This window comes from Megascapheus bottae, chromosome 2, assembly GCF_031878675.1.
Source record: "Megascapheus bottae isolate mThoBot1 chromosome 2, mThoBot2.hap1, whole genome shotgun sequence".
NCBI classification, from domain to species: Eukaryota; Metazoa; Chordata; class Mammalia; order Rodentia; family Geomyidae; genus Megascapheus; species Megascapheus bottae.
In genome coordinates this window covers 30,906,561-30,926,955 of record NC_143510.1, presented here as the reverse complement: position 1 = coordinate 30,926,955, position 20,395 = coordinate 30,906,561, and the positions used below count along the sequence as shown (strand labels likewise).

General features: G+C 41.2%; 1 protein-coding gene across 11 annotated transcripts in view; it reads left to right on the top strand.

The window, feature by feature from the left end:
* Cadps (calcium dependent secretion activator) overlaps window positions 1-20,395 on the top strand; it is a 406,170-nt gene that overhangs the window by 159,375 nt on the left and 226,400 nt on the right. For all 11 annotated transcript variants that reach the window (XM_090323391.1, XM_090323382.1, XM_090323373.1 and 8 more), the window contains exons 4-5: window positions 8,699-8,779; window positions 19,950-20,183. In XM_090323391.1, the coding sequence (XP_090179517.1) occupies window positions 8,699-8,779; window positions 19,950-20,183 (315 nt within the window). The remainder of the gene's footprint in view (window positions 1-8,698; window positions 8,780-19,949; window positions 20,184-20,395) is intronic.

Sequence of the window (20,395 nt, the reverse complement as noted above, 5' to 3'; positions counted from 1 at the left end):
GCAATATGTACACCATGCAGTTGAGCTCAATGAATGTGTTATTGATTGAGAGTTGAGAGCAGCCCTAAGACAAGTTGCCCCATGCAGCCCAATCCATTCACTCCCATTTTTTCCACCATGTTACAGGGACACAAACGGCATACATGAAAGGAGGAAATGTCCAGAGAACAAGAAAGGGCAGAGAGCTGGAAATGTTTGTTATGAAAAAAATATATAGAGAAAGCCTTTGCCCTGAAAACACTTAACAATCTTCCCTAGTGCCCTATGGGTGGCACAAGGTGATGAGGTAGTCAGTGAATGAATTCCAGGTGCTATGGCTATTGAGAGGAATTGAGACTGACTAGGACTAGGAAGGCTCCTCTGGAAGCAACACTGAGGTCGAGGTAGTGTTCAGCAGAGAGGAGAGTTTCTTAGGTTACTGATGTAGTGTTCAGGAGCACATACAGCAGAGAGGAGAGTATACACAGAGGCCGGGGACCAAGCAAGAATATGTTGTATTTGTGAACCTAAAAGAAGTAGTACAGAATACCTAGACCCTAGATAGCGAGACACCATGGGGGAAGGGGAGCACTGGGGAATGAGGCTGGAAAGCTGTGCAATGGCCAGTTGGTGACTGTGATCTAAACTTTGATAAGGACTCAGACTCCTCCTGCCAAGGAGAAGGAAAGTTACTAAGGTAGAGCAGGAGACTCACATGAGAAAATGCGTGTTCCAGAAAGATAAGCAGACTACAACATAGCTTGTATCTTTGCCCCTCAAAATCATTGCATACATCAGCATGACTGAAGCCTAGAATAAGCTAAATTTGGGAGCTTATTCCAACCCTACTGAATCAAATGTCTTTCAATATGTTCGCTGCATGTTGCATGCATGTTGTAGTCCCATGAAGGGCTAAAATAACCTGGGTGTCTGGGCTCCAACTCAAGATACCTGATGTTGGTCTGGCTGTAGTCTGGCCATCAGAATTGCCTTTCATCGTTTTCAGAGGATACTTGCATGCAGCCAGGATGGAGACCTGCTGTGTCAGAGGGAAAGTAAAGAGAAAATCTTTATGACATCAATCAACTATAGTGGAGATGATAGTAGCTCTGTTCAGTATTAACCAGAATAAGTGGGTTTAAGCCAGATTTAGGAAGTAACCACATAATTTTAAAGAGATAAACCAGACCTAGTCCCATGCATTCTCGCTGCACAAAGCCCCCTATTTCTTGCCTACCCCTGAACTTGAACCGTTGCCCACTCTCTTCTTTGAATGGCTTCCATAGTGCAAGTGAACTGGATAGCTGTCCAGCTCTAGCTAGGAAGATAATTAAGGGGATTGACCCCCCCCCAAAATAAAAACCAGCTACTTCCTCCAGGCTGAACTAAAACCATATTATCTGGCTGCAGTCATATAAATTAGAGCCATCACATTGTGAATCCTCATGGTGCCAAACGCCTTATAATACCATTGCCGCACTTTCTCATAGTAAGCCTTAGCTGTGACAACATCACTATTGATATCCCTGCTCTGCAAAATTAGGCTTCAGGTATTAAGTGTTCAATATCTTACCCAGTGTTTCAGAACATGGATTTGAAGCCAGGCCTGGATGTTTACAGTTGTGGGGCTCTGACCACAAGCCCTTCAGATTCTCTGGTAGGGAAAGAAATGTGACACCGGTATGCATTATGGCTCAGATCGTATGGACTTGCTTCAAATGCCCTTTGGGACAACTTGGTGCTACAGTTGTCAAAAAGATTTCTTGGAAGGAGATCGATGCTAGTCTCTGAATGATGTATTAAATGGGAAATGATAAAAAGATGGGAGTTCATTCCAGGAGTGGGGTAGGAATGGGGAATGGTGGTTGAGCCTGGCAGGATTGTAACAGAATGAATTGTCTTTGTACTTGGGGAATTTTTATATGTTTATTTGCTGCTTGTTCAGAGAATTGCTGTATGTGGAATGCTTGTGTTATATTTACTGCATTGCCAGGAGCCAGCAAAGACATAAAACTGGTGACTCAAACACAAGCAATGTTCTCATTGGCTGGCAAAAGCTGGGAGCTAAACCCTACATTTTGCAATCAAGGAGAACTATATTCTTCAGAATAGAAACCTTGACCTACTCAAGGTCTTCTCCTGGAGAGGAAATAAGGCATGGCAAATGGTGACAGGAATGAGCTTATTTTATATCTCCTGCAAATGAGGCTGTACCTCCTTGGGTGAATTTTATATTAAAAAAATAAAATGTAGTTGAATGTGCAAGGGACATTAACTCCATGTTTCCCGACAAATAATACTGAAGTAGATGCCTCAATAGAGGTTGAAATGGGAGGTAAACAGCAAATTTCATCAGATTCTCCTTCAGTAATGAGTTACAAATACCCACAATGCATGACATTCTACTGTGCAGAGACATTGCTCATCACTGCAGTATTTCTCTGAGGTGAGTAGATGCTCAGAGAGATCCAGTGCCCTGACCACACCATAAGAAGCAGGCTTTAGTGTAAGATCTCATAGTTTCAGAGCCAGTTATATGTAAAACAATAAACTAGTTAATCTTGAATAGTTTGGTTTCTTCCTGGAAGGAAAGTCCTGATTGGCCACACTAAGTGTTGTTTGCCTCCTTTTCTAGAAGAAGAAGCAGGGTATGACAGGAAGAAATGGCTATTCTAAATCAGAAAGTATGACTGCAGGTCAAACTCGGGGCCAATTATCATACAGCCATCTCATTTACTCTGGTCAGCAATAGGAACTGATTGTCACAATTACTTCCACTCACAGGTAAAAGATATCAAAGCCTAAGGCTCCCAGAGGTCCAATAAGTTTCCAAGGTCACTCAGTTTCACAGTGGAAAAACAGGAATGCACACTTGGACAGTAGAGGCATGCACCTGCCAATCACATCCTGTGGCCTCAGCATTAAGAGTGGACAGACAGTAGACAAGAGGAGATGAATTGGAGGTGACATCTAATACCTGGATGGCATAATATACTCATGAGCTTAACTCTGTATTAGATCTTGAGCACATGCAACTCCTGACCAGGAAGTGACAGTGTCCCAGCTATAACTTTTCAGACTACAGTGCACCAGGGCAGCTAGCAGTCACCCGAACAGTTTGTTACTGAAGGATCGTTTAAAAAAAGCCCACAGAGCTGGGAAACAAAGGAGGGCCATACCAGCTGAGAGGAGTGCTTTGTGGAGAGGCGCCTCTGCCCTCCTCCACAGATGCTCTTAAAGCCTTCCTCTCAGATAGCACTCTCTGAGAGCTCAGGCTCTAGCTGCAAAGTAGAATGGAGACAGAGTGAGCAGACTGAAGTCAGTCTGGCTCAGCAGGTGGCTCACACCACAGCTGATTAAAGGCACCCCTAAATCCATCCCTCAAAGCCCAGAAATAAGGATGCTTGGTCAGGAATGGAACCATGGAGAGGCCAGTGTGAATACAGTCTTAACCTATTTCTGCAGAGAATGAAACTCTCTGGAACACAGCCACTCAGCTGCAAGACACAGCAAACTGGAAGCTAAGGAGTCACTCCCAGCTCACCCACTAATTATAGTGTGGCTATGGGTAGGTTTCTTTCCTTCTTGGGTCACAGTTAATTAACTCAGTCCTTCGGTCAGCCAGTCATTTTGTGCATCTGCCAAGTATTTACTCCGAGTGTGGTCTGTATTCGCTATAATGCAAGGTGCTAGGAGTGCAGAAGTGAGCAAAATTCCACCTACCCCTGTGGAGCTCACCACCAGGTATGTGCACATCACATGACCCTATGGGGACGTGTGAGGTTACATCTAGAATGCTAGTAAAGGATTAGTGTTGGGAGAGCAAGGACCAGGGAAAATCCATGGAGTCTGCTAGAGAAAGACATGTGTTTGCTACAAAGCTGAAGGATGCAGAAAAGGAAGTTACCAGCCAAGGGGCAGATAAAGAAATGTGCCCCAAGCATGAAGAACAGTGCCAGAAGACATGTACAAAGGGGTAGCCCTCCCAGAGGCCTCAGTAGAGCACACTGTGACTACAGAGCTTACCTGACATGTCTTAGGTTATGCCATCATCTCCAGCGCTCTTGCCAGCCATACTTCTGGATTATCTTCATCTTCATCCTGAGGCTAAAGTTAATTTGTTTACTCTAAAGCTGAGTACCACGGATCTTTTTAGAAGGAAGAGCAGTTATTCAAATAACGCATCAAATAGTGTGTCTCTTTCTGTTTACATGGTCTGTATATTTGCATCAAATCCTCCTATGCTTGGAGGAAGGGCTCCTTTTGGCCATAATAAGGTTGACTGTGGAAGAGTCAGAGTTGTACTTGTTTCCTTGTCATTGTTACTTCGATATACCAGAGAAGCTAGGCATCTTCAAGGAAAACTGGTATCCAAGGATGCTTCCCCAGCTGTCCAGGCCAACCCTCCAGGAAAGGCTGAGGCTAACTGAAGATGCCAGGCCCTTAGATGATCTCCTAGAATTCAGGCCATTCCCAGTTAGGTCCTTTGCAAATGAAGTAGACATATTAGAACAGTAAAATTGCTTCCTCCCACACTACCTTGTTCACTGGAAAATGATCTAGGAAAGCATTTCCCAAAATGTGTCCCTGGGATGTTGGAATAGTCAGATGATATGTTTCGGGAATGTGGGACCCTGTGCAAGTGCTTTAGTGAAGGATTTCTTGCATGTGTCTTATACCCCAAACTCCAGGATGATCACAGAGAGCATTTCCAGACATTGTCTTGCTACAGACTCTATTCTCTTACTAACATTTCCTAGTTAACATTTCCTAGAATGTAACTTTGAGGAGTGCTAGACTAGGCTTCTCAGAATCCTTGGACATGAACGCCAAAATCTCCTCTTAGATGAAAGGACTATGGGCAAAGAAGGTCTAACTTTGGCCCAAAATCCCACAGCTAAGGGAAAATCAAACACTGAAATCAGGGTCCTAATATCTATTCCTGTAGGTGAGGACCCCTGGCCTATTATGGCTTCTTTCATAAATTCACAAAGGGTAGACAGACACGGGGCACAGTGGCTCACGCCTGTAATCCTTGATACTCTGGAGGCTGTCATCTGAGGATCGTGGTTCAAAACCAGCCTGGGCACTAAAGATCATGAGACTGTTAACTCCAATTAATCACTAGAAAATGGGAAATGGGGCTGTGGCTCAAGGGGTAAGTGGTAGCCTTGAGCTGAAGAGCTCAGGGACAATGTCCAGGCCTAGAGTTCAAGTCCCATGACCCACAAAAAAAGGCAGAGAGAAGAGTGAACATCCAGTGAATCCCCACTCTAACACAGGGAAAACCCTAGAAACTTCACTCAAATGTAGAACCCCTATGTGTGCCAGGATTACAATAGGTGCTTTGTATCACTCATCATTTACCTTAATCTTTAGAGTCTGGGGAGAGGCAGTATACCTTAGCTTTGAATCAGTAAGTAAGTTGCAAAGCCAAGATTTGGACCCAGGTCCATCTAACTTTGCAGGCACAATACAAAACATTCAAGTTGTCTTTTCAAGAACCACATGCGATCAAAATGGATTCCCTTTGCAGATGAAGGAGTAAGGCTCACCAAGGTTTAGACACTTGACAGGGCTGTACCTCTAAGGGCTTGGATAGATGGTGGTGCAGCTCTAATCTGCCAGATTCAAAGTCTGCATCCAAATTGGCTCCTTTTCCTCTTTCCATTGACCTGGAAGTGAAAGTAAAGTACCATACTTTAGGGAATCTTAAACCCAGGGCTCATGCACTGCTCCCTGTCTGTACTTCCACAGTGCTGGACCTAGTTTTTCCATCCCTTTAGAAGAAAATAACAAGAAGCCATAGGTTTTGCTTGATTGCCAAGGAAGAATATCTGTACTTCTATGCTTGACCTCGTCCAGTAGGAGGATAATTTGTCTAATGAGGTGTAGAACCTTCATGCTCATGTCCATTGTGAGCCCTAATGAGCACATTGGCAAACCATTTCTGTCCATGTGGTAAGTTTGCCCTTCACTTGATTCTCCCGCTGATCTTTCCTTTCCTCTGAGGAAAAGACCATCATGGTAAACAGAGCCCTGTTTCCATGGAATCACACTCTCTGACTTTTCCTTTCCAGCATGTGAAATGATAATTACTTGATTCCTCTTTATAATTTTGGATTTCATACAGCCAAGTTGTCAGACTCTGCGGCCGAGGTTGGCCTTCTTTATCATGCCAGTTCCATTTCCTTTTTAGCCACTCTTCAGACCATTGGCTGTGGGTCAGTACATTCGCCTGCTGGTCACACCCACTAATTAAAATCCAACTAACCAAAGGGACTTGACCTTGGGGATTGTGAGAGACATCTAGAAGCCAGGGAACCTCTGGTCAATATCAATGCATCAAGGCAGAATAAAACCCCATATCCGCACAAAGGAGGCCCACTGTGGAATCTGGCACTCTTTTCATTGACCCTGTGCCACTCCACAGTGGCCCATCAACCAAAAGAGAACACTCTAATAACAGCATGGATAACCCTAGGCACCATTTCCAGTGGTCTGCTACATACCGTGCTCCTGATATATCCATTGTTCATAGGTAGGGTTATCCTGAATATTCATATGAGGAAGCCTGAAGCACTGAGAGGCTAAATAACTTGCCCCAAATCACACAGTTACCAAATGACAAACCCACAATAGGGATACATCCATTGCTCACATGTCTTCTTGTACTACTGCAGGCTTCTCAGATGAAGTCAGCAATTCACAACAACTGACAGGGAGGTCACACTCCTCAGCCCCTAAGTGGGGCTCTATATGTCAAATTGACTCCTGTCTACGGAGATTCAAAATGAAGATTTTGAGTTAATTGTCAGGCCCAATCAGAAAATCAAAGCAGGGCACTTAAGGAGGACAAGTAACTCCAGCAGACACTGTGGAACCAAGAGAATGCCAGCAAACACAGCCTGAGAAAGGAGCACACGGAGACTCTTAGCTTGCTCTCAAGTAGAACAGGGGACTGGATCCATCATCCTGAGCACAGTGATCCAATCTACAGAACCATACTTCTGCCCAGTTTAGTATCAAGAAAATACACCACAATCCTATCACTACCCCGACATAGTCTATGTCTGGAAATCTCCAGCAGAAAAGTCATAAAACGCTAAATTCTCCAATGTAAAAGTCGCATTCAAATACAGAAATAGTAGTAAAATGAAGACACAAAGGAATGTGGCCCCTTCAAATGCCAGCGAAGGAACTGAATGAAAATGGAGTGAAATCTCGGCCAGCTCAAATCAATGGTGAGAGAAATCAATGAAGTTAAATAAGAGATGTATATATAAGCACTTAATTGAAATTAAAGAAGATACAAATGAATAGCTGTCTGAACTGAGAATTCCAATAAGCAGATAAATATGGGATAAAATGCAGGATATGAAAGAAGAATTCAATAAAGATTTGTGCTGTTCTCAATGTACTATGTGCAGTTATTTCTTTTCTCTTTTTTCCCCCTTATGGTTAATCTCATGTGGTTCCTGTATCTGACTTTGTCACCTGGTGTATTGTATATACATTTATTTGTTTATTTGAAATAGGGACAGGAAAGGGAGCAAACAAGATAATTGAAAGGGGTATGTGGAGGAAAAGGAGGACAAAATGATGAGAAGGGGTATCAGTGTTTGAGAAGTAATGCACCCACTACCTGAAAAATGTAACTGTAACCCCTCTATACATTACCCCAACAATATTATTTTAATCCTGAAAAAAAATATAAAGAAGGCTGACATAATGCTGGGCATTAGTTCCAGTTTGAAGCAGAGAATACTCTGTTGATGTGGCTCATAACCCTGACAAGCTCTGTGAAACTGAGTCTGTTCCTCATGCTTAAATTCTGTGTGGTGTTTGTTTTAGTAAAATAACTGTGCAAAAGGAAAGTTAAGTGAAGTAGAGAATCTCTCAGGATCTTAATTATGCTAATAGGTATTATAAATTTTCAGGAGGGATGAGACTTTCCTGAATCCCATGTCTTTTTGTTTATGAACATATATTAGCTTCTATTTCTTGGGACTCTTTCAAAAGGTGTTTGATCTGGGTAGCAATAGATGCTAACCCGCCCCCTCTTTTGACCGTACTTGTTCTTGCTAGTTAAAAACTTGTTGAATCTCCGACTGATTTTTGTCTTGTTCCTATCCATTCCATTGTTTTGACATGTTGAAATTCTGATGAACGAACTAGTGAGTGTGTGAAGGAATGAGTAAAGCCTCTTATCGGCCTTGCTTCTTCACCAGTTCCACTTCAGTTGTATGAGGATACGTAGAAGACTGCACTGCCCCTGTGGAACCCATTAGTGGGACTGGTTATGTTATTTCTATTCAGCTAACTACTCTGTGTGCACACCCTATCTTCCAACAGAATGAATTCCTAATTTTTTCCTGGGCCTGGCTTGGTGGCTCACAATGATAATGCCTGCTAATCAGGATGTGAAAATGGGCAATAGGAACATTACTTCCCAGAAATTCTGGATGTTTCCTTTATAAGGTTATTTCATTGTCTTTCTTAACAGCCACCAACATATTTTGCTCTGCCTAAAATAATTCTTACCAGGAATTTCACTCAAACTGGATAAGTGGGTTACAAGTATGTTGGTTTTGCTTTGTTTTGTTTTAGAAGAATATCTCCATTAGCACCGAGTGGAAATATAAAATGGTGAGTCATGAGGCTATGGGATTTTGTGGACCAAGCTAACAGTCTTTCTGTGTGTCTGTGTTTTGTGCAGCTGGACAATCCGGATGAACAGGCAGCCCAGATTAGACGAGAGCTGGATGGACGTCTCCAAATGGCAGATCAAATAGCCAGGGTAAGGAAACTTGACGAATATTCTTTAGGGACCAAGCCAAAGTCCCACACAGGAAGCATATTGATTACTAAGGGCCTTCAAAAGATATAACTGAGATGGGGGACTTAGCCTAGTGACACATGCACTTTATTTACTTAATTGCAGTGAATGCCCAGGCTTAGGTCTCTACCCTCCTCTAAGTTCCAGGCTCACACTTCCCCTGTCTTCTGGACAGTCCTACGAAAACATTCTCAATTTGAAACTCTAGCTCATAATCTGCTTCCTCCCACCTATATTTACTGCCTATCACCTACATGAACTGTTGTTCTTCATCTATCAATACCGTAGATGAAACTTCCTAGTCATTCTCCCTCCCAAAGCTCCACACTGTATCAGCTTTGTATCCAGCCTTGGTGGCTCCGGGCTCCTCACTGTGGGTTGGAGAACCCTTGGCTGCATTTTTGCTCATGCTCTGATCCAGGCCCCATTTCCAGTAACTAGGGGTTTCTGTTGTTTTCCACTGGGGATCCCTGCCTCTAATCCCTCCCAACTCTTGTGCATCTTACATTAAGTTGCCACTCCAAAACACACACACACACACACACACACACACACACACACACACCACACATACACACATGCACACATTAAAAAAGAGCTTTGAAATCCTTCAACAGCTCTCCCTCTTGTCCTAGAATAGAACCTAACCTGTTTAGAATGATACTCAACACTCTTAGTAAAGGACTATACCCAACCATATTAGCCTCATCACTCACAACTTTCCCACCATGCATTTCCGATCCAGATGCAGAGAATGCTGCCTTCTAAAGACATATAGTCCTTACCAGGCTCAGTGTCATTGTTTCTGATGACATCTCAGCTTAGAAAGGCTTTTCTTTCCCCTCCACTTAACAAACTCACCCACTCAGCCCTCAGTATCTTCTCTAAAAGCTGATAACACACCTAGATCTTTATTAAGGCGATCTTCTGTTTAGTCTTCTGAGTCTCCCAGGGAGTACAACTCTGAGATTGTTGAGATTCCTATTGTTGATAAGTATAGCTCAGTGTTATTTACTTACTATTATTGCTGTTGCCATTCTATGTCTGGTACATAGTTACGTCATGACTGTGTCTAACAGGCTAAGTGTTACATGGCCTGGCTGAGTAATTCCCACAAACAGCCCTCTGTGTTAAGAAATGAGGGGATGTAAACAAAGCATAAAAGGCCATAGTAAAATGCTCCCCTAAACCCTCCACTCAGGCACTGGACTGATATATGCTCCTTTGACTCAAACCTTAAGCAACTCCCTGCCCTGAAACTCAGTAATCACTATAAAGTTTAATGGAAAAGTTAAAAAAATAATGATTACTGCTAAATACACATAAAGAATAAAATATCAAGAAAATTTTATAACTACTATTTCTTACAAGTTCCTAGTAAAACCATGTACAAGTGAGGGAGGAGGGTTGTCGAAGGTGGCAGGCTGATAGGCATGGGATAAAGCTTAACACTGACCTTTCTTCTATGGAGAATGGGATCCTAGGATATGGATGTTCAAGAGGGGATGTGACTGGATAAGAGGCACAAAAAAATCTGGCTATGCTCACGCACCCAGTACATCCCCAACAAATAAGTATCCATCCCCTTGAGATAAAATTATATGTGAACTTCAAACACAAGTTCATGCTCGTGTTTTCCTTGAGGCTTAATATGAACATTTAAATAAGTAATGTTAAGCTAATTTCTACTACTTTTTTTAAGTACTATAAGTAAGTAATTGGTATGTAGAGAACCAAAAGGCTCATTTCTGAACAGTTCACAGCATTCTTTTTCACAGTACACACCCAAAATGTTCTGATACTAAATATAAATATGATCAGCAACTCAGAATTAACCTTTCTTAGATAATGAAATAGCATTGCGACAACTCTTGGTTAGTATATGCAGAGAATGCAAAATAAGTTCAGAATACAGGCAGGGTCTCCTAATCACATAGGGTATTGAGTTTCCATGAGATAGTCTTTCCACTGCTGTCTCTTGTTCTCATGAAATGAACTCTCTTTTGCAGTGTTCTTTCATGCTAGGGACCTCCATGCTATCACTAGTTTGGGCTAGAGTGAACTCATCACCAACAAGGAGACAATTCATAGTTTCTGGCCATGAGTGATTAGTTTATAAATAACATGGTTAATGCAAACTTTCTTCCCTGGGGTTTATGGACAGCAGGTCTACAAGACTCTGTCTTCCAGTGGTAGGAAGATGCCTGCAAATGTGTTTGATTTCTTCCACATAGAAAAGGGGAAAAAGCCAATGCACAGAGAGAAAAAGAGTCAGGGCCTCCACTGCAATTCCAAGGGGCTTTACCATGCTCACATACCTGATTCTAGTTATTGTGCAGTTCTTGTTGAACTGCTTTTTGCTCAATGTAGTTAGATTCTAATTTTCCCTTCACCTAAACCAGCCAGGCTAATAATGAGAGAAATTGAATAAACTATCATGTGCTAAAAATTAAATAAAATTCCAAAAGTCTCATATATTAGCGAGCTCATGGAGAGATATTGAAACAAAGAACCTCTTGCCTCTTCTAGCATGCTCTCATTTTTTTTCTATTTCTGGCAGCAGAATGTTAAGCGAGGGGTTGCAAATCAATCCATATGGCTGAACATCAGCTCCTGTGCATATTATAACCAGAAATTCCTGGATATAGATGTCATTCATCATGCATAATCCACTTTGGTATCTGACTTAAAAGACAGAGTAAGCACTTTCTGATTGCAAGTGAGAAGCACTAACATAAGGAAGCTTATACAAAAGAAACAACTCTAAGGACTGTGGAGTCCATGGATGAAGTATCACCAGAGCCCAAGAAAGAACATGAGATCAGGGAGCAGGAAAGGGCAGTGCCTTCTGTCCTTTTGTTTCTATATGTCCTTATCCCTTCTTTCACTGCAAGTCTAATCTCCATGCTTCTCAGGTGGGAAGAATGGTTGTCCCATATGTTGTATGTGTTGGTGTATATAAATGAGGAATCATTCAGTCAGTCACTTCACAAATCTTTTTCCATCTTTTCCTGTTTCTCATTACCCACTTCAAATTCACAGTTCCAAGAATTGACCCTTTGATTGGCCTAATTTGATTGAAAGGCTGCACCTGGACCAATGAACCTATCTACTGTGGGGAAAAAAAACAGTGATAATCTCACAGGACACATGGATGTTGGCAGTATATCATTTAGTGTGAAGGTGGTACCTAAAGGATAGCACCATGGATAGGGTGTCATTATCAATTGAAGGCTACCCCATTTGTACCTACAAATTAATCATTTACGTAGCACTTACTATAGGATAGCTGTTTTTCTATGCATTTCATATTTGATAAACTCTACAACCTTCCAAAAGCCTATGAGAAAGATATTATTGTCCATTTCCTAGATAAGAAACCTAAAGCAGAGACCTTAAAGATTTGGCATTTTTAGCTGATATGGCCACTTTCCATTACAATATACATTCTAAATACAGGCCTCCATGTTCTTCGCCACTTCCAGTCTAAGGGTTCAGTATGTCCTTGACTCGGCCTTCACCTTCCCTCATCCTGGCCTCTGCCTCATATGCAGTAGTTTATCAAATGTGACAGACACTGGCATTGCAATTTCACATCCGCTTTTATTTATACCTGTGATAGACAATCTGTGGAATTATAGTATTTCTCCCTAGTGTAGACAAATCTAAGCATTTCAGTGATGGAACTGAGTTCACTTAGATACTGAGCAGAAAGCTGGTTCCTTTCCTTCTGAGATTCAGTGCCATTTCTTGTGATTAATCTGCTGACATTCAAGAAATAATTCCAGGACAGGATTGCTTGCCAGTCCTCTTTGTTTTTCCCTTATAGTTACCACTCCAGAAAATTATATTCTTTTTCCCACTAACATTCTCTGTAGATTGCCTTCTGTTTATGTCAAAGAGCAAATGCAAAACATGGCTTCTGTAATTCAGAATGCTTTCTACGGTACTATCTCTGGAATCTGGAAAAAAAGGTTGTCAACTCTCTGATGATTCTAATAGTATCCTTCTTACCATCAAGTCCTTCTCTGAGAAAGCATGTGCTTGTACTTTCTTCCTGAAAGAGAAGTGCGACAAGTACAAGTCATCTTTTCTTCGTCTACCACCGTACTGTGAGCTATTAATTCAATCACACCAACCTCCCCCAAATCATCAGACAGATGGCAGCCCAGGAATATCAGACAGAAGTGGCCTTTCTATGAACATCAGTCACGTTGCCTTAAAAGTTTCAGGAAGAGATCTGAATTCATTTTTTTTAATCTGGTGGAAAAGAGTTCTTAATCCTTGTTCAAACAGTTTCTGAATCCTCTCATGTTGATATTAAAGTGTCCCCAAATTCCATCTAGGAATTAAATATAAGTTACTTAACTTGTGTGATCAGAAGTTGACATTGGAGCTTAAAACTGGCAGATTGTGGCATTAGTGCTGCAGGAATGTTTGCCAATTCTTTTGGTCATATTTCAGGGCAAAATTCCAAAAGTCCTGAGCTAATTATATAATACAAATAATACAGCTTTTGTAGTCCCAGTGGCTTGAACTGTCTTTTCTTTTTTAGGCAATCATTTAAATATGGAATTGCCACTTAGATTCCTATTATGTGCAGAGCAAAATACCCTCTTAGCCAGCTTACATGCATCTATGACAAATAACATCCAAATAGCTCCCCACTGTGTATATTGCCCTCAGTCAGAGGAAAATAGAGTCCTCAGCCAGTAGAGAATGGTGTTTTCACCCTGTGTCATGAAGTGACCAAGCATACAGTAGGAGTCTAGTTCAACTTGTTGCCTAAGTAAGGACAGATAGGGACCATCTCCCCGCTTCTGGCCTCTGTCACATAACAAAGAACTCAGAAAAATCTGAGTTCAGGGAAGAAAGTAAGTGCCAGGAGGTGTTTTGTAGCCCATTCAAATGGCATAAATCCAAGGAAAGACAAATGGAACAGTTCATATAAGCTCAAGAAGTAAGAGCAAGTGGACAATAAAGGTAAACCAGAAAATTCCTACCACGCCCATGCCTTCTGACAAATGGTAAAGCTGATTGACAAATGGCTGCTAAGATTACCTTTCACTTGTTTGTGGTGCTACCTCCTTTCTCATCACTTTCTTTACTTTAGCCTACTCTTAGCTATCATTAATCCTTGGCTGGGTAGCGCTACAAAATGAGAAGATACGTCCAAGTAGTATTTTGCCAAGAGCTATGGCAGTGTCATCACAGCTCTATCAAGATTTGAGCTGAAAGAGTTCTACCCTGTCATAGTGTAGTTCACAGGGCTATAGAGCAAGTCTTGGGTTCAGAATCTGCTCGTTATTCCTGTAACTTTTCTGCCTCATTTTCTTCTAGAAAATGGGGTTGGGGTGAGAAAGAAGCATTTGTTTTGATGGCTGGTTGGCTTCAAAGACATAAAGCATGTGAAGTACTTAGTTTGGTGGGAATATATAACAGTACAGGACAGCTAGCTTCATCATTATCGGTAGTATTACTGGTGTACTATTAGTAGCATAGTACCTAGTATATGCACGTGTGTACGTGCACCCTGTGCCCTGTTATGTGTGTGGAGAGAGACAGAGAAAGTAAGAACAAAAAATATTTATGTTTGTCATTACCTTTGCCTCTTTATAGTAATTCTGTGAAGATTGGTGTAAAACAAACTTGCAGTGGAGGAAACAGTCTGTCTGACATCACAGAGCTAGTGAAGTAGGCCTAGGATTCTGAATCCAGTCTGTCTATTGATATGCACCAAATAATGCTCCTTAGTGTTCATTTTATGGTCTTGTGGATGCATCTGTGGTCACCTTTGTCACACACATACTAAGGCAATTTGTCAGATGTGTCGCGATGAGATAATTGGTGGCCTTGGGGCATGCATCCCTATGACCCTGACTCTTCACTGACTCTTCCACCCCCAGTGAGCAGCACTGAGACAAGATCCCAGAAGTGTTGGGGGGATTCAGAGAAATAGCTGTAAGACTGTCTAGAAAATACCCTTCTATTTTATCCTTCCTGTCTGTTTACTGGTCTGTGTCATTTGAGCCTCTAAGTTTGTAATCTTCTCTTTGACGATAATCTGATTGCCTTCCATTTATATCTATTAACTTCTCTGAGTAAAAAGCCAAAAAAAGTCAAAAATTTAAAAGAAATGAAAAAAATCACTAAAAGGCTTTGTAGAACTTCCAAATACTATTTTTAAAGATGTTCTGAATATTCCCCAGTGTAGCTGATTCTTAACCAATAATGTTAATCAGGTCCAAACAAAAATAACTAGCCAATTTGATCAGGTCCAAATGAAAATGATTTTTCTTTGAAGGGCTATGACCTCTCTGTATGTTATATCTTTCATAAAGCAATATAAACAAATCATTCTTTTGCCAAAGCTAACTTTATTTTTATGCCTAGGAAAGTAGCAACAGAGATGAACAACGACATTTTCCTTATTTTGTCACACTGCTGCTTTGAAATGTATTCCTAATGGGTCTGTCACTGAAAATTCCACTCAAGAACCTCAGCCTAGACTGACAGAATGCTATTACTTCTTGAGGCTTAAGCACTCAGAGCAAAGGGAGAGAAAAAAAAAAAAGAAAGGTTTTGCTTTCCCCTTGCAGGCTTCAGTTTTATGAGTCTCTCTGTTACGATGTCCTTAGGAACTGTCCAAGTTCTTTTCCATTTTTCCAACGTTGCCGTATAGTGTGTGGTGGGCACTGCCTCTGTACCAAAGTGATGTTGTCTATAATTGCTGAGTCTTCTTCCAAAACATCGAGCCTGTGAAGTTAAAAGGCCTCAAGTGAATCCCTAGGAAGACTGTGATGAAAGGATCTGTGTCTGGCAAGGAAGAAAAAAAATACTTCATAAATACTACTTTCTCTCTATCCCCCTGGCAACTGCAAAGCTAGCAACCAGCAGTAAAAATTAAAGGTACCACTTAACCTACTTCCTCCATATACCCTGTAGTCCTCTAAGGTTTAGGCACCAGTATGTGAGGTGAATGAGGTGGGTCAATACCCTGTACCATCAACTGCTTGCCACGTTACGTGTGCTGGTTGAAACCCTTTACTGAAGCCTGAGTTAACCTATCTCTTTTTCTTTTCACTGTCTAGAAGGGCCTGGGTCCAGAGGAGTTGAGGAAATATTTTTATGTGTGTACCAGTACTGAGGCTTGAACTTGTACTAGGACTGACCCTTAATTTTCTTTTTTGGTGGTTAATTGGAGATAATCTCACACACTTCCTGTCTAGGCTGGCTTTGGGCTGTGATCTGTAAGTTGTTGTTCGACAAGCAGTTTATGACTATAAGGCATCTTTGTCAGTGTTACCCCTTTCCTCATTCATACACTCATCCCTCCAACCCCACTCCTTTCCTCAATGTTCTCTGTTTATAAAGATGCGTTGAATTTTATGATTGCATTCTCCACCCCCCACCAGCTCTCCTCATTTGTAGACTCCCTACCCCTCGACCCCACACCCCTCTTTCAAGAACCTGTTTCCTGGTGTATATTTTATTGGACTGTGAGCTAGCCTTTGTAATGAATTATACCATTTGGGTTCTCCCTTGAGTTCTCTCATATTTCAGTTAATATACTTGTGTACACTTCAGTACTACCCAGAAGTGTTTGCTTGTATATTTATGAATTAATTCTAGCTTCCACAAATGAGGGGAAACATGGCTTTATATCCATCTTCTCTCTAGGGTTCCCTTCATGCTAATGCTGTACTCAGGCAGTATCAGACTGAGACTTCTGCCTTGGGCCTGGAATATCCCAGGCAAGTACTCTAACACTGAGACTCACTCCCAGACCTTTTATTTGCATTTTTTTGAGATGAGATCTCACTAACTTTGCCTGGACCAACCTCAATCCTCTTACCTCTTGAATGGCTAGGATTAGAGGCAAGTGCCACCGCATTCAGCCTGCTATCAAGTTTTAACCTCTAATAAAATTTAAGAAGTTTTAAAGAAATAGGACTTTAGGGAGTCTTTTACATTGAATTATCACCATGAGCTGGTAGAAAGGCCAGACATGCATCATCTCATTTCAGAAGCATCCTTACTGCCTCTCACATTCACCCACAGTATGTTTAGAAAGTACCACATAGTGGGCTGAGCCCAACCTTAAAGCAGGAAATGATTATACTCAGAGGCTCCAGAAAGAACCAGAACTCTGTGGTTACTGACTTGATTGCAGATCCAATTATAAAAGCAAAATCGCCATGTTCTTCTAGACTTAATTTGTCATCTCTCTCTATCTCCTCCTCCCAGCTGAGCTTTAGCTACATATGGTATTTAATATTGACACTTTAACAAGCTATGGATCCATTTACTCAACCCATGTTGAGTATTGAATGCTTACTACCTGCTAAATATGCTGGATTCAACAAATTCAGCAGAGATAGGCAAGAGACAGACAAGATTCTCATTCATGGCTCAGCAAGAGAGACAGGCATTAAACAGATAAATTGTACAAATGCCTCAGTTTACAATAAGTATCTTAATCTATTTAGGCTGCTATAATTGAATAGAATAATACTGCTAAACAACAAGAGATTGGCTTCTCACAGTCCTGGGGTCCATGAGAAAAACTCCTTCCTATAATTCTAAACTGCCTCTTCTCTTTTATCTCTTCTCTCTCTTTTCCTCTGTACCTGGACTTCTTTTTCTTCCTCTTGTCAACCATCTCATTCAGCCGTCATGATCAAGGCATCAGCTGATTCAGTCAGGGTGCCCAATTCTTGGTTCATTGATAGCCATCTTTTCATTGTGTCTTCACAGGGTGGGAGAAAAAGCAAATGAATTCTGAGATGTTTATAAGGGGCATGAATCCCATTGACAAGGGCTTGTGCACTTATATCTTAATTGCCTCCCAAGACCCCCTTTCTAAATATCACATATAATACCAGGTTTCAATGTATGAATCAGACAGAAGCACAGTCATTCAGCCCGCTGTTACAAAGTCCTATCCAGAAGGTGAGCTGTGTCATAATCAGGTGACCCAATGTCAAGAAGTGAAGTTTTCCAGCTGAAATGTGGAAGCTGACAAAAAGACTGAGGGTGACCCAGACTGGAAGTGGGAGAAGGAAAGAAATGGCACAAAGGAAGCATCCAGCTAGTCAGAAGACTGGCACAGCACAAAGTTACCAGCAAGCTAGGTACAGAGGGGTTATGATGTGTATTTCAGTGAACGTTCTGCAAGGAAGAAGTGTCCTTGCTGGCTGGCTAGTGGTTGAAGAGAGAGGGATATTCTTGAAAGGAAAATGATTCCAGAAGGACTGACCTGCAAGAAGCATAAACTAGGCCCTAAAAAGCAGTTAAAATACCAGATGCTGGTAGCTCACACCTGTAATCCTAGCTACTCAGGAGGCTGAGTTTGAATCCAGCCTAGTCAGGAAAGTCTGTGAGACTTGTATCTCCACTAAGCCACTCAGAAAAAGGCAGAACCAAGGCCCTGAGTTCAAGCCTGAGAATTAGAAAGAAAATAATTAAAGCTGAATGTCTTCCTATAACTCTAGACTGCCTCTTCTCTCTTGTCTGTCTCTCCCTCCCAACCTCTCTCTTCTCCTCTGTACTTTAACTTCTTTGTCTCTCCTCTTTGGTCAGCTATCTTACTTAGCTGTCATATTCAGCCATAGACCAGGCAATCCTCAGTCTAAGTGATCATTCAGCTTTTACATCCACCAACCAATTTTATTCTTCATGTCCAACTGCTTCTGAAAGTGACACTGATTAATTATGGCCAGTTAATAGTTATCTTGTTGACTCTTAAGCCAAGTGCCCATATTCTACATATCTTATTCTTTGTCTTGCAAAATTGGACAAACCAATTCCTGTAGAATTTTATCCCTGCCATATGGGTAGACACTATCATTTGTACCTCAGCAATTAGCACCGAAGATTAATGCCCATAGAAACTGGTGCATGCATGTTAAGTCAGACTTTGGGTAGGGATCCTGAAATTAATCTTCCATGGATATGACAAGAGGCAATATTCCTCTATAGACCATGCATGTCATGTCAATAAGACAGACCTTAAGCAATATTTTTGTAACACAAACAGGAGCCAGACTGAGAATGGAGCCAATCCAGAGACGTGAACTAAGCTTATAAAAGAAAACCAAGTTCCAGCTTTGTTGAAGCTGAATCTACTGTGTGGCATTTCCATGCCAATCAATGCCAATCAATTCCTTTTGTTATTTGAGTTCATTTGAATTGTATTTGTCTATCACTTGCAAAAATAAGTAAGTAAATCAGAATTGGCTTGCTCTGTACTCCAAACAGTTAGAGAGGAGTAGAGCTTGATTCCTGGATTAGGCGATCTAGCCAAACTTTACTCAAGGCACTCTGATCAATGAACAAATAGCACGGCTAGAGCATATTGCCTTTATAGCTGAATTTATATGCAGAGATTAAAAAATAGAGTTAGTTCTGATATGAAATTGTTTCATCTTTTCTAAAGAATTTTTAAAAGATAATTTTGGAAACCTGAATTTCAGACAGGGGTTAATAAAAAGTTCTTTAAAAAAATTTCAATCACGTTTTTATGACTTTGTTCACTTTTTTTATTTTTTTGTTTTTTTCTTGCAAAAGTGGTATTCTTCTTAGAAATAGCCATAGGCTATGTTTGAAACATCTCAAATGAGCTGCTCTTGCATTATTCATGTGAGAATATCTCTATAGATATCCAGAAATAGAGTATCTTTCTGTTTCCATAACTTAAAAACAACTTGATGCCATTTTGCTAAAAAAATGAAAAGAAAAATGGTTTGAACTGAAACCAGATCTGAAAAAAAATCACCCCATTCTTTTTCTTTCCACAAATCAAATTTGCTAGAGGAAATGGAGGAGGAAAAAACTACAATAAAACATTTGACTCTTATAATACATTTGTGTGTGCGTGTGTGTGTGTGTGTGTGTGTGTGTGTGTGTGTGCGCGCGTGTGTGTGTGTGTGTGTGTGTGTTTCCTACCTATTAGAGGTTATAAATAACTAGGAAGCCATCATCTGTCCACAGGAGAAGGCTGAACATTTTGCCTGCATGATACCTGTATAAATTTCATTAGTGGTGACTGTCATCATAACTCTAAGCTGTGATATGAGATCTCTATTTACTTCTGAGCTCATACTTTTTTTTTTTTTTTTGCCTTGGCAAGGAACGCAAATTTCCGAAGTTTGTATCCAAAGAAATGGAAACCATGTACATTGAAGAACTGAAGTCCTCGGTCAACCTTCTCATGGCCAACCTAGAGAGCATGCCGGTGTCCAAGGGGGGAGAGTTCAAGCTGCAGAAACTCAAGCGCAGCCACAATGCATCCATCATCGACATGGGTGAGGAGAGTGAGAATCAGCTCTCCAAGTCGGATGTTGTGCTGTCCTTCTCCTTGGAGGTAAAAAGCCCTATGCCCTGGACAGTTTTCTCCCACAGCAAGCAGGACCACAAATCACCTGTTTTCCCTGTACCCCAGGAACAGTTATTAAAATAGCAGCTTGCTAAGCACAGAGGTCAGTCATCAGCAAGTGAGTCCCCTCTCCAGGAGCCCTTGTTTTTCTTCAAAGAATGCAATCTTACGAGCCAGTGTAATCATGCATTACCTTTCCT